The sequence below is a fragment of the Dermacentor albipictus genome, chromosome 9 (genome assembly GCF_038994185.2).
Source record: "Dermacentor albipictus isolate Rhodes 1998 colony chromosome 9, USDA_Dalb.pri_finalv2, whole genome shotgun sequence".
NCBI classification, from domain to species: domain Eukaryota; kingdom Metazoa; phylum Arthropoda; class Arachnida; order Ixodida; family Ixodidae; genus Dermacentor; species Dermacentor albipictus.
Window position 1 is genome coordinate 84,202,318 of NC_091829.1, and position 27,802 is coordinate 84,230,119.

The 27,802-nt window shown below is 43.0% G+C and overlaps 2 protein-coding genes across 5 annotated transcripts in view; one reads left to right on the plus strand and one right to left on the minus strand.

The window, feature by feature from the left end:
- The window catches only part of Cchl (Cytochrome c heme lyase), a 48,142-nt gene extending 44,108 nt beyond the window's left edge, over positions 1-4,034 (minus strand). Inside the window, exon 1 of the mRNA XM_065453815.2 lies at positions 3,973-4,034. The gene's annotated coding sequence lies outside the window, so the exon portion shown is untranslated. The remainder of the gene's footprint in view (positions 1-3,972) is intronic.
- Positions 4,035-4,236: 202 nt separating this feature from the next.
- Positions 4,237-27,802, plus strand: part of LOC135919860 (mesoderm induction early response protein 1-like) — a 41,357-nt gene continuing 17,791 nt past the window's right edge. Inside the window, exons 1-9 of one of the 4 annotated variants that reach the window (XM_065453836.1) lie at positions 4,237-4,281; positions 5,024-5,048; positions 12,738-12,865; positions 13,689-14,091; positions 17,031-17,104; positions 22,389-22,448; positions 23,900-23,969; positions 24,931-24,987; positions 26,318-26,415. In XM_065453836.1, the coding sequence (XP_065309908.1) occupies positions 4,273-4,281; positions 5,024-5,048; positions 12,738-12,865; positions 13,689-14,091; positions 17,031-17,104; positions 22,389-22,448; positions 23,900-23,969; positions 24,931-24,987; positions 26,318-26,415 (924 nt within the window). In that variant the 5' untranslated portion in view covers positions 4,237-4,272. Of the gene's footprint in view, positions 4,282-4,524; positions 4,915-5,023; positions 5,049-12,734; positions 12,866-13,688; positions 14,092-17,030; positions 17,105-22,388; positions 22,449-23,899; positions 23,970-24,930; positions 24,988-26,317; positions 26,416-27,802 lie in introns of those variants that run through there. The other 3 variants (XM_065453835.1, XM_065453839.1, XM_065453841.1) reach the window with 3 other exon arrangements.

The window sequence follows — 27,802 nt, forward strand, 5'->3', positions numbered from 1 at the left end:
GAAGATACTGGTGGCGACGCCACCTTAAAGTTCCTGCATCAGTGCGCCATGACATCATGGGTTGTCATGGCATCTGTTTGCGTGTAAATTTATCAGTGAAGGTCAAGTGCATTATTCTCTAAAAGATGCAAAGACAAACCTGGCAAGTTTCCAGAAACTTTAAAGAGCCCTTCACCAGGTCTGGCCATTCTTAGCTGACAAGTGCAGAGCATACAATGCGCACTAACGATCGTGTTTGCGAAGAATTGCATCTCTACGCGCCACGGAAAGGTCTGAAATTTAAATCCGAACGCCGTTTTCACTTTCCCTCGTGGCGACTGCACTCCAAGCTGGACGGTGACTTACTCATGTCTGCAGTCTGGCATCGCTCGTGGTGACATGCGACTTCCAGGATTATTCAAGGCAACATCTGTTATTTGTGTGATCTGTTGCTTGGATTGACGAATTGAAATTTAGACAATTAATAAAGCACAAACACAAGGTCTATGTGTTTTTTGTTTTACTTGTACCGAAGCAAGAGAGATCGTCTGCTTGTTACCACGGTTGTGCTGTCGCATGCGCAGGTACAGAAACTGTGCCATTTTCTACCCTGTACCAGTGCATGATCATGCTCTGCGATCCGCTTGTTCTTCCTCAGTATTCGTGTAGTACTAAATTATACCACTAGTCACGTGTCCTTGTGCAGAGCGCGCAAAATCGTGCGCTGCACGAAACGAGACAGTCGTACGAGCTCGCACGTAACACGGTCAGCGAAAGTGCGCAACACCGCAAGAAAGAAAAAAAAAGGTAAGGAAAAAACAATGAAGGCGAGGCCCGTGATGTATGCGTCACGCGATCCTTGAGGTCTGATGTGGGTGAACGCAGGGAAGGAATTTGGCTTTGCGGAGGCTAGACGGGGCGAGTGGAGCGAGTGTCTCGCTATGCAGTGAAGCTCGCCTCCTGAAATCGTGGTGCTGAAATATTTCTATCTCGGCTATTAATGAGCCAATTTGAAAATTTTTGGCGCCAGAACGCTTCCTAGAGGACACTAACAACTTCCAGCGTATAATCAAAATTTGCTATGGGGCATGGCGAGGGTGAATCGCAACCGCCCGAATACAAAAATATACTTTGAAATCCATGACGTCACACCAATGTCCGGCGCTGAGGTTTCAGCGCGAAATTGAAAACGATAAACGTGGGTCTTCATATTCTCTTCAATCAATTGCAGCAAAACTAACGAAAATAATGTTTTGAAATAATACTTAGGGTTTCTAGTTATTGGCGTCCCTTTAAAGATGCAGACGTCATCTCAACAAATTGCGAGTCTCTTTTCTCCCTCCGAGAGAATTATTTCAATCAAAATTCCGCCATCTTGTCATCTCTAATTGGCTCAAAATGCGAACATGGTGGGATTCGATTCAATTTGAAAAACAATATTCCCACCCACACACCTTGTCAAAGCTACACGACAGCACAGTTGCAATGGACTAGCGCACTGCTTCTCTAGGGAAGATTCCAGTAGAAATCTCTATTGGTCTTGCACTAAATATAGGTCCAATAGGAAAACCTGCAGGTCCCATAGCAAATTGTACAGGTCTCAAATATCTTTGCATGTCCTTTACTAGGGCAATACGAGGTTCTCTAAGACGAATAAAATGTTTGTGGGTCCCAATTGAAGCAACAGAAGTAGTGACAAACTTTTATTTGATAAATAAAATGGCTTATAGGTTTCAATAGATGCAATAAAGATGCTCATCACGATATAAACTTGTATTGCTAGTACGGCTCGGCAAGAAGCTGACCAGGCAGATGCACCAAACATTGAGGACGAAGGCACAGAAGGCCTTGCTTTAATAAAGCAATCACGTGTTCTAAGCTGTATATTTGTTGCGCTGAGGATATAATGCAGTGCATAATGACGCAGTGATCGGTACTGGCCGCCAGCACATCTGCAGGCGTAATACAGATGGGAATATATATATATAGGCGATATTTCGTTATATTTGGCAAGGCAGCAGCAGCAGCCACAATCGGCAAAGTCTGGGCGAGTTCGCCTAGAAAGGCTCACCTTGAAATGAGCAATCAATGCGCCTCTGTAGAACAAACCATTTTAAGGCGGAAGCTTTAACTCTTTCCCTACCGCGCCCATTGGGCATCGTTAGCGGGCTAACGATGGTTTGAAACGCCGATTTCGAGACATTCCAGGCCGCTCACGGATACACACTGCACCGACGAATACGAAGGAGGAGAAGAAGAAACTTTTTTGAAGAATACTATTTTTTTTTGTTTCCTAAGCAGTCTGCTTTCTTTTTTCTTTTCTTTTTTTTTCCTGCTTGGTGGTGACATTTAGACGCGCTCCGAAGTTTCGCTATCACCAAAGTAGAAAGCAAAAATGGCCGCCTGCGGAAGCGGCAGGCCCGCGAGCTTCAAAAGATAGCACATATCACGCGATTCCGTTCTGTCAGCGGTTGATTTTATCTATGGATCGAGCAGCAGCGAATCTTAGGATGCTGCCTTTACGACGAATTTTGACTGAGAGCGACGACGACGCAAACCAGCCAAAAACGTCGGCGGCCGCAGCCCGTTTAGTTTCGCTCTTACAGCGAAACTATGTACGGCTACCCCCCGGAAAAATCGTGGCGGCGAACAGAAAACGCTTTGCGGCAAAGCCAACTTTCTCGCCAATGCTCTGTAGCTCTCAATCTAATTAAGGTATCTTGGAAAAAATCTTACTGAAATTGGCCGCTAAGATGACTCTATCATTACGCGGAGCTTCATTTACTTGTCATAATTAGTTCACAGTGAAGATGTAAACGTTACAGAATTCCCGTTTGCTGTCAGCGCATGGGCGCTCGGAGGGAGTATGGTTACAGAAAACGGCTGTAGCTCTTGTTTTATCGAAACTATCCCGAAACAAATTACATAACAATTAGCCGCCAAGATGACTCTAACATTACGCCGAACTTAATTTAGTTTCCATAATTACGTAGTTTACAGTGAAGCTGTAAATATTGTGGAATTCCTGTCTGCTGTCAACACATGGGTTTCCACGGGAGGAAAACATATAGCCCCATGTTTGTCCGCTAGAATAAAACTCTGCTCTTTCTAAGTTCCATTCAGCTAATTAACTAGGAAGTATTCTCAACTGCAAATCACAAACAAACGTGTTTTGCTTCGTGCACTCCTTTGGATTGCGCCCCGGTCACTGTACATCGTCGTTTGCATCGAGGTTCGGTTTAACGGCCACCTGCGTCTAAACGGCGTCCGTCGCAGCTGCGTCGACATCTCCGGTATTCGACGGTGCATACGCAGCTGTCGAGCATGTGATCGATTCTGCTAATGGGGGTCCCGCGTTTACGGGGGTATGATCAATTGCTTAAGGGGGTATGAGCCATTCATTGTTTTACGTGACGGACACATTTAATAACAGAGGTTATACGCGGGCGTGTTTGCGTACATAGCGTCACGGTCACCACCGATCAGGACAATAGATATGTTCGTACTCTTTTTCAAAATTCCGTGTCACCTCTGTGTCGTGCGCTAAACAGAATTAGCTGGTCATCGATCTTCACAGAATGGAATGGCTCATGATTTTTTTTTGTGTTTGTGTGTAGACAGTGCGTCAATCGCCAAAATTGAGAAAGTTGTTTTAAAAATTAAGACGTTATGTTCATAGTTATTGTGCCAAAAATGACGTATAGGAATAAGATTGCTTAAGTGACTCTTCATGACGGACGTACAGCATCAAGACTATCAAAACGTCCATGCAAGCAGGTTTTATTTCTCAATATTGACTAACTCTCATTTACAGCCGGTTTCTAATGCGTTTTTACTTTGTATGCGCTTGTCCAACTCACTAATGCGGCGCTCTGTGCTTGCATTATGAACTCCGCGCAATTCTTAGCAAACGTTTATCTATTGTCAATAGCACTGCAAAAGTGTATACGCGGCGTCCTTTGAATTGCATATAATAATAAAACAGCAACGAACCCAGGCGTACGTCTCCCACTTGTCTGCTACGCGCGCTCCTCGTCGACTCCGTCGTCTGCAAGGGCCGCACCCGCAACGCCATGTTGCCAGTTTGAACTCGCCTTTCGCGAAATTGGATAACGAAAGCTGCAGTCGCAAAATATACCAATAATTCTTTTAAATCGCTCACAGAAATAAATTATATGGCAATTAGACCTATCCCTTTAATATGATACCTCGGCTATACTTTGCAGGCTGAATATTAACCGCAGTTGTTGCTGGCGGCCTCGTGCGGCCATTGTGTGGACACCAGCGGGCAAAATGGCCGAGGTTTGTAAGCGTTATTTACCCTTCAATTCCCATCGCGAAAAGCGCTGTTTCACCCTTTGGCGAGCGGAGGAGACCCACTACGACAAACACAGGGCGCTATAAAACTGCTACGGATTTCGCGGGTCGCGTCCGCCCCGGCCTTGCATTATCGGTAATCGCCTGAACCGCGCGCTTTTTTGTTGTTATGTGGTCTCCCACCGCTGCCTATGGCTGCTGTCAGTGTATACGAGATTCGTTGCATGAACCCGAGCCGCAGGAAATAAACGCGCGCCCGATGCTTTTCCAACGGCAAGCACGTTAAACACTGCAACCCTGAGCGCAGCGCGTTCGCATTGTGTGCGTCACTTTGCAGACGACGATCGGTGCGCGCAGGCGGACGATTTTAGCGCGTACGTTTGGTTCGAACCAGCGACAGCTCTAACGCGCGCGATCAGACCGTCCCCTGATAAGCCCTGTGCGAGGCTTTCCCTCCGCTGTCGCGACAACCGCTAGGACCGATAAGCCAGTTCGACGCCTCTGCTAGCCGTTTCACGAAGCGGTCAGAAGTGCGGTGCAGAAATCACCTGCGAAACGGTAGCAGACGATTGCCCTCCTCTCGGAACGTATTGCCCCGCGTTTACGACCACAGCGCCCGTAAGTCGCATGTTCGCATGTTTGGAGCGCTGACGCTGAGAGACGTGACGTAAGCGTGTTGAGCGGTGCAGTCTGCGACGCATTGTAATCGTGTAACTTGCTGTTTCAGGCCAACACAAGCGATGGATCCGCGGGTGAGTCGAACTTTTCACTGATCGCTCGAAGTTGTGTGAAGGGGCGTGTTGAACCAAAAATAAAGTTACTTATTGCCTACGGTGTAGTTGATGAAAGGTGTTCTGCTTATGGGCGATCTTGTTTTGTTAGCTTTGTCGCTTGAATGCCATCGTTGTATTGATTTCAAGATAACGTCAGCACTGCAGCTCTAAACGCGCGATTCAGCAGATAGCATGTACAGAGTTAATTGTAATTTTACGTGCGATCGTTGAAATTTTGTAGTATTTTATACTCTCACTAATATTTCTCTACAAGGATTTTCTAGCAGCCCTTTGTACATGCAAACTTGCGCACAGATTTAGCTCAACTTTCAAGCCATGATGTCTGTCCAATGAAAGAAGGTAGTTGCATTAATGTGGTATTTAAGTACAAGGGTTATACATAACATTTATGTTCCTATCTTATGCGCAATTGAAGCCTATATGAGCAGCCATCTTCTTATTTTCTGTTTGTTGTGCATCAGCAGGCCCTTCAGAAAATATAACAGAACTAGGAGAGGGAACATTCTGGTCTTTATCTCACTGCAGTGTTGTTTTGATCTGATAATGACGCAGAAGCGTTTTTCGATATCTGCCCAACAAGAACAACAACAACAACAGTTCCAACACAAAGAAATCAGTAATGTACTTTTTTTTATAAAAGCTTATCAATAATGTTAATTACATATTAAAGTACACCACCATTACTAAATTACCTTTGCAGCCATAAAAACAATTTGTGACTATACGTGGAACTTCACAACACCCTTGCATACCTCATTTAACTGGGTACGATTGGTCGAAATTGGAATTACTTTCCTGGGCAGCACGAAATCATGGCTGGTTTTGCTAAATGATGACAGGCTTAGAAGGAGAGATTTATCATTACTCTTTGCAGTGATGAAGTTTCAGCTTATGCTTGGGGAGTAACAGGTTAACTCCATGATCAATATTGGAAGAAAGCCAGGGATCTGTTTTGGCTATATATTCAATGATTTCAGTCATTGATTGGCTGCCCTAATTCTAGTCTGGGATAATTATGCAATATTTGGATTTATTTGCAGCAAAAATCAACGAAGTCAGCGCCCCCCATGTCTCCCATTAGCGATTCCTTTCTCTAATGGGAGATATGGGAATGGAAGTGCTATAGCTGACCCAAATCCATTTTCTTGGTTCACGCGCATGCATATCTGCCAGCTGTACCAAATCTTTCTTAAACTACATCTTAACAAATGTTGTGTAAACCTTTATGAGAAACACAATTTTGTTTACGAGAATGTTTTAAAGGTATGAAAAGATGGGGGAGGGGGGCTAGATTACAAATAAGAGCTTGCAAAAAAAAGAAATTGTGATGGTACCTGTTCTACCCTCTTGTGGCAGCATTGCTGAACAAGTTTCTGAAGCAGGGAAAATTGGTAACAGCAAAGTTGCTGAAAAAGTCACTGTGATCTAAAGCAACAATGAGTTGCTTGTCACCCTTTGCTGTGTTAAGTTTGCTGCTGCTAAAGCAATTCTTTGTTAATGAAGTATCAATCCCACAAAAAGTGTCTGCTGAGGACCAACTTTTCTAAAAAGATGCTATTGGCTACCCCTCATTAGACATGTGTGATGATTTGAACAATGATTTGCAGCATTTAAAAGAAAAATTGAATTATAGTGACTGATGGAAGCTGAATATTTCATTCGCATCTTCAACTGTCTGCAGAAGTTTGTGAAAATTGCAAAATTTGAGAGCAGTTTGAAGCAATTAACTTTGTAACACTCTAACTTTGTCGTAAAGAACAGATATAAAAAATCTGTAAAATGTACTAAATAGCAACTGCTAATGTCTGTTGTGAATTGGACTCTTACAAAATGCCTAATAAACTGTGGTTATGTTAAGTTAGTCATGTAGACTATAATTTAATCTAAGTTTTGCCTCCCGTGCTCTATCTGGTGCAGTCTACAAAGTATGATACCTGTTTTGTTGCAGGACGTAAATTTGTAGGCTTCCTGTTGCAGACGTTTGAAAATGTAATTAAAAGCATCACTTTATTTGTAATTTTTGAAGTATTTGCGTTTCTCGAATTTGACTTTGTCTTTTAATTTCACGAAAACCAGCATAGAATTTTTGATATGCCAAGTTTGATATCTCAAATTACCGATCTAGACGAGGGAGACATGACGTTCCAAGTACAGTAGTGCTGTGAAATGCCCTTTCCAATCGCATTGGTCTTGTGCACCGATCACAATCATACACCCACCCTTTGTGAACAGATAAATCACTCATACTTTGTAAACATGCCAAATATGCTATGTTCCTGATTATTTAATATTTTATCATTTTTATTTAGTTATTTATTTTTTGATGATTCAACTTGCACTTTTTGCTGCTGATTTTCATCATCATCCGCTGTTTTACCCTCTGTATTTATGTTGAATGTAGATTTACTTTTGTTGAAAATTTTAATATAATTAAAAAAATTGTCACTGTTGTAGCCATTTATTTCTGTCATATTTTCTGTTCTGTAATTATCTGATGCTTACATATTTGTATCCCCGCTCCTGGTGTAATGTAATGCCCTAAGGAGGAAATAAATGAAATGAAAGCCCACAGCAGCATTTTTTTAATGTTGTGGAGCGAAGTTTCCATTGTGGATAGTTCAGATACCCAGTTACTAATGAGTTAATTCAATAACTAATTCAGTTTTATTCAACATTTCACTGTTTCTTTTATTTAATTAATGTGCTCTCCATGGCAAGAAGCGAAGGTGAACAAGTTGTTCTAGTTTTCATTGATGAGCAATTATGTTTGTGCATTGTGGGATTAAATTTTACATAATTTGTTCCAGTAAACTGGGTGGATGTCTATAATGACGGCACAAGTGCATTTCAACAGGCAGATCAGGGTTAGACTTTAGCTGAAGCTTGTGTGTTGAACTAATTTTGTCTGTGATGAATGCTGTAGCGTTACAAAGTTTGCCCACACTCGGCGAAAGGCTAAGAAATAAGTGTAAGTTTTAGACGCAGAGCTGGCATACACCTGCTTCCTTTGCCTTCGCGCTCCAAAACACAGCTCCCAAGGGAGACCAGTATGTAAGAAGTTCACGAAATTAGAGAACCTAATTGGCTGGTGCATCTATACAAATTCTCTTTGAGTTGTATAGCAGTGTGCTGCCTTTGTTTTCTTAGCTCCTCACCGACTTTAATGAGGTCATGTTTGTGTACCGGTTCTAAATAATAGCTAGCCTTGTTTCATTCATTTCTTTGTGTCTTAGTTCTGAAGCATTTGATGAACATCCACTTCAACTGTAGTGATTGCTTTCATTTCGATAGTGGTTGGGCAACTCAAGCATAGTTGCCTTAATTTATTCTTTCTTCCTCAGCACATTGTTTCTTTGCAAGCATGCTTGTTTGATTGCGTTCCGCATTCCACTTGTTTGTTTCATTGAAAGCACAGTTTTGAGCTGCTTTGATATCGGTGATTTGACAATTTTATTCTGGAACGCCCAATTTCTATAGCTGGCTTTAGGATGGTCATGTTAGCACCAATAATTTCAAAATTTGTTGAGTTTGTATACATATTAGGGCAAAGCTGACTACAAATACAGATGAAATCAACTTACAAGTACAATACAGTCACCCACCCCAACTTTTTAGAGCCTGGCTGTTTGGAGCTGCTCATTTATTTGCACCTACCCGCGGCATTGCCGCACCTTCATAGAACCAATTTGTATAATGGCAACTAAAATTCCAGCATGTGTTATGTGAATATTTTTAAAATAAACTTCATAAACATTTGTCTTTTGTGCAGATCATTGTTGCTGTCAGAGCAGTGTTCACAGTGTCCTTACAGATCCAACCCTGCAAATTTCATAGTCAACATGTTAGCAATAAAATAATTTTTGGAATTTTTCGCCATATTTCAGCCTTTTCTTGGTTTTCACTGTAGCGTTTTTTTAAATATTAAGGTTGGCAGGTCTGCCTATACCAGAAGTACTGATTTGTCATGACATAATTAAAAATAATAAGAAAACGTCTCCTCGTTAGGCTGAGGAGAGGCTGAAGACTGCACAGCGAGTGATGGAATGAAAAATAATAGGCTTAGCACCAAGAGACAGTAAGACGGCAGCATGGATCAGAAAACTGGGGTAGCTGATATACTAGCCGAGTCTAAGAGAAGCTTTAGCTCGGGCAAAACTAAATTTACAACAAATAAATTCAATTGGTATGAAAGCCTTGCTCATTGAATCTCCAAATCTTTTGTTTGAAGGTATTGTGATTGTGAAAAAATGCCAGAGGGATACTTGCACTTTGAGAAAGTTTTTACAGACAAGTTTCTGAAGCAGGTGAAATCGGTAACAGTAAATTTGCTGAAAAAGTCACTATGGTCTAAAAACAATGCACCGCTTGTCAATCATTGCTGTTCCAAGTTTGCTGCCTCTAGAATTGTCGTTAATAAAGTGCTTATGTGTACCTCAAAAGGCATGTGCTTGGAGGAAGCGTTAAAAAGCATCATAATTAATAATTGACTAAGGTGCTTGTAATCCTAAATATCATTAATTAGCATATGTTATAACGTTTGTCTGAAATTTTGGATTAAAAAAGCTTTGTAAAAGCTTTAGCAACTTATTGCCAGTTAATAGTGTTTGAATTTAAAGCCTGTTACTATGTTACTTATGCAGAAACTGAATTTGTTGCGATTTGGGAAAACCGGCACACAGCAGGCGGAAATGCCTGGCACTCAAAGAGTTACTGCTCGCGTCGCACAGCTTTATAAGGGACATGGGAATCTTGCAAGTCAATTAGACTAAACACCAAATTAGACTAATCGCCAAATTTCTCTAACATTGTAAAATTTATGACTTCTATCCAAATTATATCATCTGACTTATTAACGTACGTGTGATTACTGGATGGCATCCTTGATCTGAACTTTCTGCTCAGTATTTTACGTTTATGCACATTTTGAATTCTGCAGAACCTAAACCTTCACCTAAGCATGAAACAGTTCTGTAAGGGTTCTATGCTGCATGTGTCAATGATAAGAGAGCAGCTAAGGAACATTCGTAATTTATAAGCGAACAGTTGCCAACAATTGCTGTTTTTTATTACTTGGTTCCTTATTTAGCTACTTCTGTCACCTATTGTTCGTAATATTATTGTAATGTTATTGTTTGCCTCAGGACTGGCATTTTGCCCATACGAGTATTTCCTCACTTTGCCCACTCATAGACGCCTTGGCAGACATTGTTTCATACTTCGTTATTGACAGTGCTTCAGCATGCTTAAATATCTATCGACGTCATTGATTAATTTTTATAGTTCTTAAATCAGTGCAAAAGAGGAAGGAAAAAGCACCTTCTCACAGGACAATCAGCCTTACTAAGAATTGATTGTACCAAGTTGTGGATGCATAGCCAGATGCATGGCAACGCGAGGCAGCTTGAGGGCCAATATCTGTCTGGAATGGGTTTCCACTGTTGTGCCGCACTTCGACGTGCACGAGCTGTGTTTCACCGTCTGGGCACGCATGGGCGCGGCAGACGTGAGCTTGCGTGCCTCTGCAAGCGTACGTGTAGTCTGGCCTTAACGTATTTCTTATATCTCGTAACCTTATCAGCACCACTTCAGATGTGTGCAATAGACACTATGCGCAGGTACGATACGGTCTTTGTGCCGTTGAACACCGGTGTTGTGTTACAGGTTGCACTAAATTCGGAGTTCATTTGGAGCGCACCGGCCTTTTCCTTTATTTGACCTTCCAGTATGCTAGATAGAACTTGCTCATTTGTTCCACTTGCTTACTCATTGAGATTTCATCCTGCCCCTATTTTTGTCCTTGACGAGGCAGAGAGAAATGACAGGGCAAGGCGCTTTTTCCTGTTCTTTCTTGCAACCTCATATTCATAGATCTATTGATTAGCCTAGGGTACACCAAAGAGAAGCACTTAATCTAAACTGATTGTGTTTCTCTTTGGTGTACCCTTAAAGGATAATAAAGGACTTAAAGGAATAATAAAGGATTCCTTTGGAACTTTATTTTCCCTAATTTTGCAGTGATACATTGATTATTAGAAGGTAAATCGAAGGTCAAAGTTAGATTTTCTGAATATTGTGCTGAAACTCGAGCACTGGTATGTCAGTGTGATGTCACAGATTTCAAAGTATTTTTTAGGATGAAATGCTTTTAGCGCCCATTGTCGGCGACCTTCAAGTGACGTTGAACCAAAAGCCAGAGCCATTATCCGGGCACTCAAACGAGAACATCCGGGTACTCACAAGAGAACATCCGTGCAAGTTGCGAGAACAAAACGAGATCCCCCCACCCTTTGTGCAAGACTGCATTACACACGCTAGTTACTCCCAAACAAGTTACAAAATATATTGCTTCCGAGTTCTACCTCATGTTTGTTCACACTATCACTCAAGCCGTAACCTCTAGTACGCTGAAGTTTTATTTGTCATTTCCAACAGCGGCGTTCAAAGGGCAGGTACGGGACACCATACATTTCAACTCTGGGAGATGGAATTTGCTGCGGATCTACTGCATTCGCCGAGCTGCCGTGTGGCATGGCGCCGGACACATCTGGAAGCACTGCGTTGCCTCTGATGTGCGATGCTCGCCGAGCTGCAGCGTGGTGTGGCACCAGAAGTGTCTGAGGCGCTTCTTTACCTTCATGGAGGAAGGGAAAAGTTAGGAGAGAGCATTATGCCATGCAGCTAACCCTGGCAAGCGAACGCTCCGCAACGCCAGCCCATTGCTCAGTGGCGGCCCAGCACGTGACCTCTTGCTTCGAGGTCACGGAGCAATAACCGAGATTTGCTGAGACGTTTGGTCGATCCTTCAGGTGCTTTTCTTCCAGCTAGTGTGCTTGGTCTCCCCGGTGTCTTTCGCTGCCTGTCATGCCTCCTTCAGCCGGTTTCCTTCTACTAGCTGGGCAGTGTCCATATGGACCAGTGAACAGCATGGTGTGGTGCGGTGTGGTGGGGCTGCAAACATGCACTATACCCATTTTAAGTTTGTGGCTAGTATCATCTCCAACAAATCTGCTTTGCCGGTTACCATTTGCTGCTTACATCTACTCTCGATTTCAGGAGAGCCAGCAATATTTTTTTTTATGTCTTTGTTGCTCAGTAAAAGCTCTTGAAATTTGTTGAGTTCATTCATAGGCTCTTTTAGAACATAATGTCGATTTTTATTGATAATATATTTACCTATGCCTGAGCAGACACCATCAAAACCCATGATGCCATGGGCGCGTGTCTAAATGACTCCTTTGTGCGAGCTCACAAAAGGTAGCCGATTGCGCTCGTGAATTTCAATAATCTTTGTTTTTCATTTGCCATTGAAAGCAAGCATGTGACTTGCGGTACTACTTGAGTGCATAAAGTTTCCACGTAGAACCCGCTACGTGTTATAACGCCTTTAACCACACCACTTTGGTCGGTGTCCCGGTGTTCCTTATTGCGTGATGGTGAGGACAACAGCGGCACTTGCAAAAGCAAAAGTGGCTGAGCTGTTAATGTCCATCTCCCCAGTGTATTTGTTTGTAATCTGCTGCTGGCATAGTAGCATGGCTCGACAAGGCATTGCACCTTTCCTCATTTCTTTCACTCACATTGGCAGCTGCTGAAAGTGCTTAGGGTAATTGCATTAGCATAAGTACAAATGCGTTTTTCTTGCAGCAGACAGTGATCAAGATTTTGACCCCTCTGCTGAGATGCTTGTCGATGACTTTGACGATGAGAAGACATTAGACGAGGAGGAGGCCTTGGAGAGCGACGCCAGTGACGACGAACTCAACACGCTGCAAAAGGTAAGTTGCTGTGCAGCTTCGTTTTTGTTGTGGCTCGTTTCATTTGTGATGCCACTGTCACCTGGGCACTTTCAAGTGTGCTTTACACTGTACAGGTTGAGCAATGTTGCACGCAATCATTTTCAGGCACAGGTTGCTATGACATTGTTATTACTTACGGTCTATACAAATGGAGATCTGTAATTGCAGTTCTCCACTGAGACAGAATAACGAGGCAATATGTGTTTTTAATTGGCCAATGCTGTCCTGGCCCGCTCATTACTGGAGTGGGCCGCTAAAAATGATGAAGTCATTTGTCAGTGTCTTTTGTGATAAGCATTTTTGCTTTAACAGAACCTTAGTAGTGCGGTACTTGCTTAGTCCAAAATTTTTTCACAAACACCAGCCGCACGAATTAGGACTGTTGGAGGCAAATGTTATGCTAGCACCTGTGTATTACTACAAAAATCTGCTAACTGCTTTGTACAAAATCTCGACTTGTCTGTTTAGGTTGAGTAATAGCAATCACTGGACCTTGCACTCAGCTGTCACAAAACAGCTGCTCGCTAGAATGTGCCTTTTTGCCTGGCACACGGAATTATTTTCTGTAACTCTTTGTGGAGTTGTATTCACCTCTTGAGTTTGATCTTTGTCTTGTTTGTGTTGGCCTTGTGCAGTTGACTTTCTTATTAAAACACTAGCGAGAGACTTGCCTTCCCATGTGTGCTTTGGAGAGGATGCTGGTTTGTGACGGAAGTTCCCCCTGTGAACCATGCATTGCTGTCAGTTTTCCAGCACGCTTAGTTAGTGTGGTGACTCACCATTCTTGCCTTTTCTGCAACAGGAAGGTGAGATGCCTCTAGAAGACCTTCTTGCCATGTTTGGGTACAAGGACGGAGAACGGGTCGGTGGTGAGCCCGAATCTGAGGAGGAAGAGGAGGACTCTGACGAGGAGGAAGAAGAAGATGGTGACACCACTGAGGAAGTCCCAGAGAGTTCTGCCCCTAAGGTGGCAGCAAACAAGCCAGCGACGGAGGCACCAAACAAAGAGCCGGTGCCAATGCTGGCACCAAAGGAAGTGCCGCCTTGTGCCGCTGTACCCACCCTAGTACTTCCACCGCCTGTCGAGGCCAAAGTGGCAACAACCACAAAGACTCCGTCCCCTGTCACCCGAGCGACGCCCACACCTCCCCATCCCCCGCCGAGGCGTGAGCACCGGACTACTTCCACGGCTCATCTGCTGCGATGTGAGTGCTCGGATGGTACATTTCTTTTGACACAGCACGCATTCTGTGTAAACCATGAATTGCTGTCTTCACCTATATGTACATTTCTTTTGACACAGCATGCATTCTGTGTAAACCGTGAATTGCTGTCTTCACCTAAAATATGTCTTCGGTTCCTGTGGTTCATGACTTCAAGATTTATAATTCCATTACATTTTGGACTGCACAGAGGCAGCTTGTGCTGGCTTGTCTACTTCCAATTTGCGTTCATGCATCCGCAGCAGTCTAAAGATAATTACTGCAGCATCTGCCGAGCTTTTCTTGGAGAGCTTGTAACAGGAGCCACAACATCATGTAAAGCTCCAAGTTGCAACCCTAGTGACAAGCTCTAGGGGCTGCACTGCTGTGCGTTTAGGAGTTGGGCTAAAGTTCAGGCAGCACAACAAGATTGAAGGTTGTTCAATGTTGAGAAGGAGGAGAGGGGGGGATTGTCATGTGGATTATTTACAAGAGCTTGGTTAAGTTGTATATGGTCTGCAGTGTTTCAGACACATTGTTTATAGAATGGCATGATGTGGTGATGGCATGCATTTTTTTTTCACTGCCTAAGAAATGATTTTCGAGACAGCGAAGCCCACACATCTCATTCACAACTTTGGAACGAAGCTACTGGATTTGACTGCCATGAGCGTGATACGATGCTGCATCCTTTAAAAGCATTCTAATGGGAAAGGTTGATCTGGATCGGTGAATTACGCTTCTGGAGTACTAGGAATGCCAGTCTCGCCGTTAATGGCAGCTTGGTAAGCCACCAAAGTCGCAATTATGGAAGATTGGCGGCGACGCTGCATTGATGGTCACATGTGGGCTACCTGTGACAATGTAGATTTTTGTCCAGCACCTGCCCAATACTAGTTTGTCAAGAGAGGAGTACTATTCACTTGGATTCTAAAGGAGCTGCACATTAATCCTAAAAAGTTTTGAAGAACTTATATTGCACAAACAATTTTACAATATGCACTTTGAAATCTGTGATGTCATGCTATAACATACTGGTTCTGTGGCTTAGAGGGCAAAAATTCTTAAAGGAAAGTTTTGGCTTTATTAGCTCTGCTAGTAATTGACGTGGTTATGCATGTAGAGTAAACAAAACTGGAGTATTTGCAAATACTTTATGCATTAGACTGATTTATTAGTTTTAGTTTGTCTGTATGACGTATTACCTTTGACGGAATACCAGGTTACTGGAGATGTGGACGGCAGTAACAATGCTGCAAGTGACATCTTGACAATGAAGCATTGGGCGTGTTTTTGTGCCACAGTGTGTTTTCATCGAAGGAAAATACTATAAAAGAACCGCATGTTGACGATTACATAGGTGCCAATGCCTTATATATGTACCAGCAGTTAAGTAGAACATGGTTGGTCACCACAGTAATAGTTCTGTGTGCTCTCTGGTTAAACTCCATGCCAACAGGTGGTATCACCAATCCGGCTGCTCATGCTTACTTTTCCAGTAACTAAGTACTTCGTAAAGATCTTGTAAAGGGTAGTAGAGTAGACTTCTGTTAATTCTACTCTGGTTAATTCATTTTTTTTCTTAATGTGATCCCGGCCAAAGGTTCTGGCCAGTGCCCAAAAATTTACATATACACAAACTTCCATTATACCGATCCTAAGATGGGCGTTCGCTGGATAATTTCAACTTGACCAATCGGCCCGCATGCGCCTGACCCCAATGGTGGCCCGGATAGCGACTCCTTTTGTTGTAGCGTCTCTCTGGCGGCCGCAGCTTAAGGGACATAGAGTACGCATTGAGCACACGTCATCTCTCGTTGAAAATGCCTATTCTAAGAAGATGTTCAAACAATAAACGTAGCTCACAATAATTCTTTTCTTAACAGAAAATTAGACTGAAATTGTCTGCGTAGTGCATGTGCAGACGAAACCAAAAACGTCTTTGCAATGTTTGTATTGTCACGTGGTAGTGCCGAATAAGAAGGCAGCAAAACTGTGATTAACGAAACGAGCGTTTTATTGGGCGAACTTGTGCCCTCAAAAACAGGCTACACTCGAAGAACAACGGTAGCGGCGAACACACTCGGCGATTGGCGAAAATCTGATCAGTGGGTCAAGCGCGTCGGCTTTTATACAGCAGTCGTCGAATGTTCCAGACTAATCGTAGGGACCCGCATGCCTTCCATAAAGTTCTACACCATTTGCGTCAGGCGATGAAATCAGATAACACAAGGTTCGGCGACAACAGACAGCGGATAGAAGCATCGATAACTTTCCAGAAACTTCGGATACATGCAAACGCGTCCCGCGCTGTGCGATAACATTTGTTAAGCGGCGAAATGTGGTCGCCCGATAAAGATAAGTACACATGTCAATATGTTTTGCCTCATAAGAGGGATGTATTGTGGCGATGCTGACTTTAGGAAACCGGTCATTTGTGAAATAATTTTTCGTGCTAAAAAATGGGGTGCTTGTTACATTGCTGCTTTGTTTAAGAGCTTTGACGTCATTTCTATGTTAGTTTACTACTTTGGAAACATAAAATGTGGGCACGCGTTTGATTTGGGGGCATGTTAGAATCAGATAAATGCTTCCAAATGAATCGGGCAGTTTGTTTTGGTATTTTTCCAGCGTCTTGTTTAATTCTACCCGCCGGATAATTCGATCTATTTTGTTGGTCTGACCAGGGTGAAATTACTGAAAGTTGACTGTATTACATGCACGCACAGGCTAAAACTCTCACATCGTTGCTCTTTGATATTTAAACCTGGTTACATTTTTAAAGAAACTAGACAGAGCCTAACCACACCACTTTGAAATTCGACTCTTGGTTACATTTGATGCAGCTAGTACATTACCAGGTGTGCTGCTCGAGGCGTAACCAGATTCTATGGTGTACGTATCTCTGAGAGTACCTGTTTGTTGCCGTCTCTCATTGACAGCTGTCTCCCATGCGAGTGAATCTTCAAACTCCGACTCCGATGAGGACTTCACACTAGAGGAGTACTGGAAGAAGGTGAGACACAGTGATCTTCTCAGTTCTAATACCTTGCTGCATGTCCTGCTCAGAACTGTGTAGAATATTTTTGTAATCTGTGGCGTAGGCCACAAATTGCAAAAATGTATGTTAGTAAACATGATTACACTTCATTTCGAGATAAGCAGAAAACTCTGCCTAGCAACTTTTTGTAGCTGTGTGCTCGGAAAAGGGCTTGAATATCAGAAAACAGTTGGTGCAATTAAACTGCTGTTGTTAACGCTGTACTTAGAATATAAAACGGCTTTCTTTTTTTTTTCCTTTTCTTTTTTCCCCATCTTTCGTGCAAAAAATGTTGAGTGGTTTGAAAGAGAACTCTGCCAGTCTAGGAATTTCTTTAAGCTCAGTGAGGAAAGTCAGAATCCTTATATCAATATTGCGATGTCCATGTGCAGAGGCATAAATCAATGTATTTAGCCTGACAGGGGGCTGTGTGCCACGCACATGGCAAGTGGGAACTTTAGTGTAATTAGTGTCTATAGGTCGCATAGATGAAAATGCTTAAGCGCATTGTCATACAATCGGCATTCCTGAGCACAAAACGTGTGCGAGAGAAAACGAGCTCAATGCCTTATTGTGCGAAAGCTTCATACTTGCGGCGGCAACCAGCAGAAAACGGCATACGGAAGAAATAACTCCTGACCCTCAACTTGCCGACCATGTTTGTTCACGGGAAATGCTACCTCACTTGCACAATTTCAGTTCACATGATCAAAGCGAGAATCCAATGCAAACGGTGCAACCACTGTATACTCATTAGTTGCGCACATGAGGCTTTCTCAACACTGACAAACAGTGCTAGTACCACGGGTTTGATTTTTCGCGTAAGACGAATTTTTTTGCCAACAAAACAAATTTGGAGGGTTGTAATGCAATGGAAGGTTATTTTAGAGGCTTGGCGCAAGAATTCAAGAGCGAATGATCAATGTTTCAGGGCACTTAGCTCATGTTCAAAACACACGTCAATGAAAAAAAAGAAGGCTCAGCATAGGTTTTGGCAGTCCTTCATTGCTTTTTGTCTGGTCATGAAACTTCCCCAAAGGTTTGATATAGGGACAGAAGGTGGCACCAGAGGCACTGGCATAAGTAGAAGGTGAACAATCTGCTGCGCTCAGATGGTCGGGCTGCGCGATTGTGCAAATCTTTCTCGAGGAAAGGCACCTCTCCCACGTTTATTTCAGCATGTTTGTAGAGTGAATGTGCAACGGGAACCTTTGGCAAAATAATGTAATGTGTGATGCATTTGTGTTGAAATTATACACGGCACCGTTTTATAATTAACATCGCCCCCTCCCCCCTAGTGGCCTTCCTTGCACAAACTGTTTTGTTCAGCTGTCTCTATTTGCACTTTGTCTAGTTAGTTGGAGAAATCAATCATATTTGGTTAGCAGGTTCAGTGTGCTAGTTATTAGTTGTTTAGGTTGTAAGTTATATTTACTTGGTTATAATAGTTTGGTAGGTTATTAGTGAATTTTATTATTACAGCTAGATAGTTTAGTTAATCGGTTGGTTAGCTTTGTTTCATTAGTTAATTAGTTTTGTTAGTTACATTATTTATTTAGTTAGTGTGTCAGTTACTATGTAATTAGTTAATTGGTTGAGTTGGGTTGTTACATTACTTATTATTGAGCTCAGGTAATGTAGTTCTTAGGTTAGTTAGTTATCAGTTTGATAATTAGTTTTGTAATTACCTACTTGTTGGGTCAGTTAATCAGTTGGCTAGCTTTGTTAGTTTAGCAATTAGTTGGTGATTAGTTCAGTAACTAATACAGTAATTAGTTCTGTAATCAGCTTGTTAGTTTATTAATTAGCTGTTTGGTTAGTTAATCATTTGGTTAGCTTTGTTAGTTTAAAACACAGTTTTTTTCTTTACGTGCATTACATAAAAGTGTGACATGAACTTGCTATGTAATCGATTTCTAACAATGGAGTAGTCCAAGTGTACAATTTGAATTATGAACTAAGCGGCTGTTCGAACGCAGTTGAACTTGGAAATGTAACAAGGCGTTGTAGTTGTTTTGACATCGTTCACTTTAAGTTTCTGAACATTGTACAGAAACGGGGCGGTGAGTTATATTCACATGCCAATACAGGCAGTTGACCCTTGCACCATAGCGAGCATACGCACAGAATGCCTGTGGTCGGCGTTTGCTCCAGTACACCTTTACTTGCACCAGCGCTGTGGTGCATTCACTGCGGGCGCTATATGATGCTCTCCCATGGCATTATGTGGAAGTTTCATGCCCAGATGACAAGTATTGAAGGACCCTGGCTTCGGTTTGAAGGCAGTACACCTCTGGTCAATGCCGTCCAGATGGATATCCAAGGCCACAAAAACCTGCTGGTGTGGCTTCATTGATTCGTGGCAGCACAGTGAAGTCTGCCGTTTATTAATCGCTGGTCAATACAGTCAATTGTTGCATTTCAGAGTACTGAATAGCCACACGGCAACTATAGATGAGCTTTGGAACATATAGCTGCCTCGCTATTATGCCCTTGGCAAGACGTCGGATGACTATGCATTTGACTAGTAAAATGGCTACACATTTTGAATGTGCCCCATGGGGAAGCAGAACTGTGGCCAGCGTCTCACAGTCTGTCTAGCAGCAGCACTCTAAGCAGTCATGGCTTGCCGCAGTGGCTTTGGTGCCCTGCTCCTGAGCATGAGGTTGTGGGTTTAACTCCCTGCTGCCGCCACATACTGAGGGGGTGGAATAAACAAAAAAAAAAACGCTTGTCTGCCAAGCTTTAGGTGCTCGTTATGAGAACCCCAGGTGGTCGAAATTGATCTGAAGCCCCACCCACACAATATGGCATCCCTTATAGTCCACTGTTGGACCATGAGGAGTCGGAGAAGTATGGGAGAGGCCTTTGCCCTGCAGTGGGCGTGACCAGGATGATGATGATGATGATTGTGGTGGTGGTGGTCCACTGTGCAGTTTTGCGACATCATACCCACGGCTTAATAATAATTTGGGTAGTGAGGGCTTATTGTGCACGCACCTCAGCACCCCACTGCTTGTAGCCAACAAAACCAACTAGGTGCCGAGATACCGCATTGTCGTCATTTGTCATGTTGTTACTGCCGCGTAGCCGCTCTATCGGGTCTTTGACAGGCACATTCCTCCTAAGACCCCTCGTACATTATAATGCACATTGCCTTCAGTTCTTTTCAAGATTACCTGCAAAGTGATTATGTAAAGTGTTCGTGCCGAATATAAAGTCAGATACATGCAGTACTGTACGAAAGTCGTTTAGTTATATTCTCGCCATTAACATTTTGCGGAAATCGGCACTAATTTGAAGTAGACTGTTGCATTGCCATAGACGCTGAAAAGGACCTGCAAAGTGCATATTGAGCACTGTGTGATGACTTCAAAATAGTGGGTGCGGCACCAACGTGGTCAACCCACCACACCATGTTATGTCTTCATCTCTATATTTAGGCAAAGAAAAAATCGGCTCTTACCATAAGGCCTGATTCACACCGTCGTCAAACATCCCGTTGCCGTCACGTCACTGCTATCCGTCGTAAGACGGCGTTTTCTAGCTGGTTTCTCCTCAATAATGGGATGCTGGTGACATCGTCTAATGCTCCTGAGGTTGTCATTGTCTGATCTTATGAAGAAACCGGCGAAGAAACACTGTCTCATGACAGACGCCGGTGAAGTAATGGTGACAAAACAGGGCGTTTGATGGCTGTGTAAACTAGGCCTAAGTAACATCACAACATGGCTAGCATAATTTTTTTGCCTATAACCTGCCACCGCATTTAACACGCACCTCCAATTACAGCAGCCTGGGAAGAAAAGAAAGAAAAAAATGGCTGTGGCTTAGGTAAGGTTAAGCCCAGGATGCGAAGCATACTAGCCTTTATTTTAGTTGTTGAACCACTGTTTAGCCTGGTGAACTGCTGTTGCTTGGCTATATTTGGTTCGGCTAGACGAAGAAACAACTCATGCATTACTTCTTCGCCTTCAAGAGTGGAACGCGACAGCGTTCCCGTCGACCCGCCAAGGGGTGTAAGACAATGGGCTACGGCGCAGCGACTACGCGCCCCGCATTGGACGCGGTGAGCGTCGAGCAAAGCAGCGTTCGGCGCGGCAACGAAATGTGCGCCTGAGCAAGAGACGCACGCCTTAGAAACAGCACGTTTCTAAGGCAACACCGCATTCACTAGAGGCGCTTTTGTACCGCTTTGAAGCGTTGTACTCGTGGCTTAGTGGTAGCGTCTCCGTCCCACACTCCGGAGACCCTGGTTCGATTCCCACCCAGCCCGTCTTGCAAGAGTTGAGCCAAAGCCACTTCTCCTCTGTCGTGACGTCACGGTGTCACGTGATTTCATGGTCACCGCCGCGCCTGAGGAGCTGGGTTGAGCCCTCGTAATATGCTTCGCATAAAAAATCTCCAGGTATAACCTGCGGGCACAACTGTGTACGACAAAACTCAAATCATTGCAAAAGTATCCTCCATTTGCAGATGCATGTTCATCCACATCTTATCTTCGACCAGCTGATCTGTTTTCGCCCCTCTTCGGCGATGCTGATAATCTTCAGCTCCTGCTAAAGGACGGCTGTTGAGCGCAGCTCATCGCAATCCGAGTTCTAGTTTGCTGGCACCTCATACACGATTCACTAACTACTAAACGAAAAATGGTGACCCGTAAAAAGCAGGAGAATGGGCAACTATGTAGGAGGGAAGGGAGCTTCAATATGCAGGGGTTGGGGAGAGGGTGCGGTTCCCTAGGAGATAACGGAACTTTGAAATACGGAGGGCTTTACCTTGTTGTGTGGCTTCATTGCACCATGTGCTGCGTTGCCGGAAGCCACACCTCAAGGCGAAATTCGCATATAACCTGCATCCCAACTTTACTGATATATGTTTAGAATCTTTAGTGCGAGTTATACGTGTAAAAACACCGTATACATATACGTAGTATACATAGCAGTATACGTATTCAGTCAACGGACGGAGGTGCTGCTTTCGTCACCCCACAACTGTACTGAAATAAAAAAATGGGTTTGCGCTTTGCAACATATCAGTCAGTCAGTATAAGAAGGGACTGGAAAAGTTATCATGTCCATGAGCTGTCTTCAGGTCTTGGGAGGAAATAGATCTTGCAGCCAATGTGTTCTGTGTTGTTAGCCATTGCTATAGTGGTATGGCAAAAGGTCATATTCATACAAAGGACACACACACACACAAAAAAAAAAGCAAACTCTTTCTTTCTTTATCTTTGTTCTCTTCTCTGAACTACATTTAGAACTCAAACTTCAGTGACGTCAACATACTGGGACCAGCATACGCAAGAGTTCCACATCAGGTAAGATACCACGTGCGATTCCATGGCTCTGTTTGATTCCTTGCTCGGCTGTTTGTGAGGTTGCAAAAGAGATGCCTGACCAGTTTACTTTAGTTGAGGCAGATATTTCTATGAATCACCTTTTTTATTGTTTTGTTTCGGTGGGAAAGAAGCTGGCTGGCATTTAAAGGATTTTTCTGAATTTGTGTTAGAATTGCAACACACTATTGTTGGTTGAGATTTTAACTTTTTCGACTCTGCTTTTGCGAGCTTCACAATTTGTGGTGACAGCACACTCTCCTTTGTCCTACAGTCTAAGACAAATTTGCCCATGTTGCTTCTTACCTTGCATTCAAACTAATTCTTAAGTGTCGCGCATTTGGCACTTTTAGGTGAGCAATGGCACGCACATATCACGGTACAGCATTTGACGGGAAAGTAACGAATGCAGGATGTTAAGGAAAGAAAATACGCAAAATTGATTATTAGTGCCTGTGGACAAGATAAGCTTGAAAAGCTGTAAAAACGTTTTCGCACCTTATGGTGAATATAGGACGTGCTGTACATTCTGCTGTATAGTGCTGCATGCCCGGTACTCCCAGATCATGAATGGCCTGTGCGTTATCAGCGTGGCATAGCGTCTTTCACATAATAGCCAGCACAGCGTGTAAAAAAAAAAAAATGCAATCAAGACAGATGACAATTATTGTTTGAGGACAAGATACACCCCAAAGGGTGTAAGCTTTCTTCAGAGTGTAGCCCAATTGACAGCTGTTTTGGATCGCTAGCCTTAACCTCGTTTTATGTCAGACTGAAACTAAGATGTGGCTGTTGGCGACCCATACTTTATTTTAGACTGTACTTACATGCAATGAGAAAAGAGAGTTAGCTCTATGTTCAGATCAAGGATATCAGCAGTTAGTTTACACATTATCAAGGGTGTAGCAATATTTAATGTATCTGTGTTACTGAATGTAGCATGTTCAAAGTTAATCAATAAATACTCAGATGCATTTGTGGTGGCAAAAACTAACTGTTGCTCTCTCTCTCTCTCTCTTCTTTTTCTTTTTTTTCATGCACTGTGGCAACCTTTCTTGGTCAGTCAATGTTTCGGATTGTCCCAAACCTTCGAGGAAGGGGACTGAAAAATGTGTGGCACCTAAGGAAGCTGAGGGCAGCGAAAAAATTTTTGGTGTACTATTTACATTGTATCTTGCAGTGTGAAGTTTGAGATGGCAGATGTTTACTGTATGGGGTTGAAAATTCTGCCGCGTTAGCAAGGAGTTTTACAAAAAACATAAGTGATTGAAAGACTACTGAACGAAGGTCTCATACTAGTAGTACTGAAAAACTTAAGCTGGTTCTCTTGAAATGCATCTTAGCAGATGTCATCACTGTTTATCTGGTTAACGAACTTTTGTTATGAACAAAATAGCATTTCTGGTCAACATTACCACTCTTTCTTTCTTTAGACCATACAAGTTGGTTCGGAATACCAGGCCACCATTCCTGTGGGGCTGTGTAAATATGATGATGCGCCAGGTGAGAAACATCATTAGATGCCATTTTTCTGTTTTCATTTGGAACGTAATGATTACTTATACTTGCCACTTTTGCGATGTTATCTTAAAATGGCAGATTTTTGGGGCTTGTTTACAATTGTTGTAAGAATGCCAAGAATTTTACAAGTTCAGATTTTGTCCAGTTTAGGGCACCCTGTTTTAAAAGAATGCAAATACAGTTGCTGACCGAATATTCAGAGCCTGATTTTCTTTGAACCGACCCATAGCATACCTTCCGTTCCATATAACCAATGCATAATGGAACCTGAAATTTTGACTGCCCTCACAGGGATATATTTCACAAACAAACTTCACGAATAGTTTTCTTTCTTTATGGTGCAGATCATTCTAGCTGTGACTGGATACCCTTTCGCTGTTTACAAACATAGGCTCTGGATGGCTTCTGGTTTTGCCCACTGACATAGCCTGCTAAATTTAGCGGGCAAAAAAAGACAACAGCGAGTAGCAGGAGTGTGCTCAAACAGAAGCCCACAGATATCCAACACTTTTTTCTGTGCATAGTCACAATTTAACAAGTTGAATTTGGTGTAAGTACTGGTCTTGAGGCACTATGCACCTTTCTTTTATCTCTCAAACGTAAGAAGACACTTTCTGTACATTGAAACAACGTAAAAATATGCGTTCTGCCATTGAAGGCTGATAAGACGGGACTGTGAAATGCTAGCACGCAGGCTCGCTAATTTATTGGCCCCGCGACACCATCTGCGGTATAGAGCAGACTGCCTTTTCAAAGCAGCCCTGTGTTATTATTTTAAAATTGTACCAGGCTCAAAAGCATTGTGTTTAGGGAGAGTCTGTGACACACAGAAACAAGTGACATGCTGTGTAAATGACTGACCAGTTTCTTTTATTTTCTGTGTTTCTTGCTGGAAGGACATTTTTGTTACGTTTACTTACTTGCTGATATAATGCAACTGCAGCTTATGAGAACGAAGATCGATTGCTCTGGGATCCGGCCAAGCTCTCGGACAGTGATGGTATGATTTTATTTTCTCTCTTGTCTACCTTGGCCGCTATGATAATTGATTGAAAATTTGGGACTACCACTTAAGCCTCTGCAGTAAAGCAGAAGGTAGCATTTGCTGTCAATATGGTTTGAATGCACTTGCATTTCAAACCTCTGGGCTGAGCTGTTGCTTTGGCTACCCTACCAACTTTTCTTTATGGTATAACTATATTCTTGCACAAGCAGTGCACTCGAAAGTTGGTGAGTGTTGTGAAAGTAGGCTTATGAAAGTACAGTGAGTGTGACAGCTCGTAAAAGTAACAGCGTAATGGTCGACGCAAAATTTGTCAATTTATTAACGTTTGTGAGTAAATGCTTCAAGTCTGTGGTGCGTGCTTTATAAGTTATGTGATTGACAGCATTACACTGTGCTGAAATAGTGCTGTAAATTTGTGTGACATTATTTTGAGCTTTTTGGTGACTTAGGCGACGAATGTGACGTGCACGCCATTGTATGCATGTATGCTTGCCTGCTTGAATGTGTTTGGGCATACATGTGTGTGTACGTGTGTGTGCAGTTGCACATTCAGTCACTGTGAAGTGCTGGCAGTGGTGATGTATCGCGGGTGATTGCTGTCAGGAAAAACCTGGAACTTTCAGGGAATTTGTCACGTTCAATAAAATTTGGGGAAAAACACCAAATTTTCACCCCTGTCGCCTCAAATCGGGGAAACTGGTACCTAAGATGGTCATGGCGAAGCAAGTGGCATGCCAGAAGGAAGTGAAGTTTTGTACTTAGCCTATGTGCAGTGTGCAAATAATAGTGTCTTTTGCTGGTTTTGTGAGTATGAGCTTGGCCGGGCAGTTGGCACATCAAGAAACACATGAATCAGTGAATTCTGATAGTGCATCCCACCTGATCTTCAGCCTAGTGATAGTACAGTCAAGCCTCAATACAATGAACATGGATATAACGGATGATTGGATATAATGAAGTAAATATAACGAAGATATTTTCATCTTGGATACGACTTTGTTATAACGAGCTTCAACTGTAATTGTTTAAAGTTATGGGCTGGAATAGTAACTTGGAAAAATATAAACTACTGTAGACTGTCAGGAAATGTTAATAAGACCAGTCTGAGAAAACCTGAAAGCATTTCGGAATTTGAGTGTCAGCATAGCAGTCATCCTCTATGATATTTTCCTGAATGGTGGTGACATCAAGGGGATGAACGAGAAGGGAGTAGTCGTTACTATCAAGCCTTGTAATCCACTTAGCCGTGCAACACTGTACGGAAAGCAAGCTTGCTACCGAACATGTGTAACCTGTATGTGTGGCTGTATTTGCTTGGTCACAGTGGAGGACTACCTTTCCACGGCTCAGGAGCCGACAGCAAACACCATGGGGAGCATCAACTCATTACCCCTGGGCAGTCACACTCGAGATGATGAACAGGTGAGCACTGCTCTGGTGCTTAGCCACCGCTAAACCATTTGTGGTAGTCAAACTTCAGCTAAACGCTTATACAAAAGTTTCAATTTTATGAAGTGCTTTTGGGTTCCCTGACACATACCATATTTACACATGTAAGGCCTGCACTTTTGCATTGGAGGCAAATATGTGTAGAAAAAGTTTTGCTAAACATCATGCGTACCCATGTCCTAAAACATTAATTTTGACGATAAAAACAATTTTGTTGTTACCGCAGAAAGTTTGTTGACAGAATTGTGCTCTATGTTGTGCTTCGTTTAGGCATTGCCTACTTAAATTTTCGTGAAGGTAGAGGCTGCAGGTGTGTTGTGCATTCACCGTTGCACAGCCTGATACAGTCCGCACCCGTGACAACGAATCCGTATACAATATACTTTCAGATGCAGTTGACTTCTGTTAATTTGACCCTGATGGTAGCAACGAAATTGATTGAATTATATGACAAGGCAAATTAAACAAGATGCAGGAAAAGTGCCACAACACACTGCACATTCATTTAGCAGTATTTGCTCGAGTTTAACACGCATCCAAATGAAACGCGCACCAACCTTCTGGGTGTTCAAAGTAAAAAACTAATGTCCAAATTACTTAAACCTTCTAGCAAAAGTGGAAATATAACGTGCACCCGACCCGCCGTGGTTGCTTAGTGGGTTTAGCGTTATGCTGTACGCACAAGGTCACGGGATCAAATCCCAGGCGCTGTGGCGACATTCCGATGGGGGCGAAATGCAACAATGACCGTGTCCCGCGTATTGGATGCATGTTAAATAATCCCAGATGGTCAAAATTAATCCCAAGTCCCTACTATAGTGTGCCTCATAGTCAGATTGTGGTTTTGGCACATAAAATCCGAGAATGTCTTTCTTAATGCACATGTGCTTTTTAGAACAGCGGCTGGTTTACTAAAGCCAGCTTCGACGCAATAATAACCTTGTTATGCGGTGAAGTGTACGAACGCCACGAAGGCAGCTTTGTTCTCTTATCGGAGCTGGACAGCGCCGCCTCCCATTGTGTATGCTCCGTAATTTCTGTGTTTGTCTTTTGTGGATATGCCGTGCATGCCCATGAGATGTGGTCTAAGGTTGGCGTGGCTCCGCACCATGGGCATGTGTCCGTATATCTTTCCGGATGAATTTTATGGAGAATGTGCAGGTTGTTATATGTATAGGTTTGCAGCTTTCTCCATATAACCTGTTCTTCCTTAGTGAGATTCTTATCTGGGGGTGGTAGCTTCATTCTATTTCCTCTGTGATAGTTTAAAATTGCTGAGTAGTTCTGGTCAATCGGGACCGGGTCGTCAGAGGCTTCCTGTGAGCACCCGTGGGGTGTAGCATGCGCACGGGCTACTCTG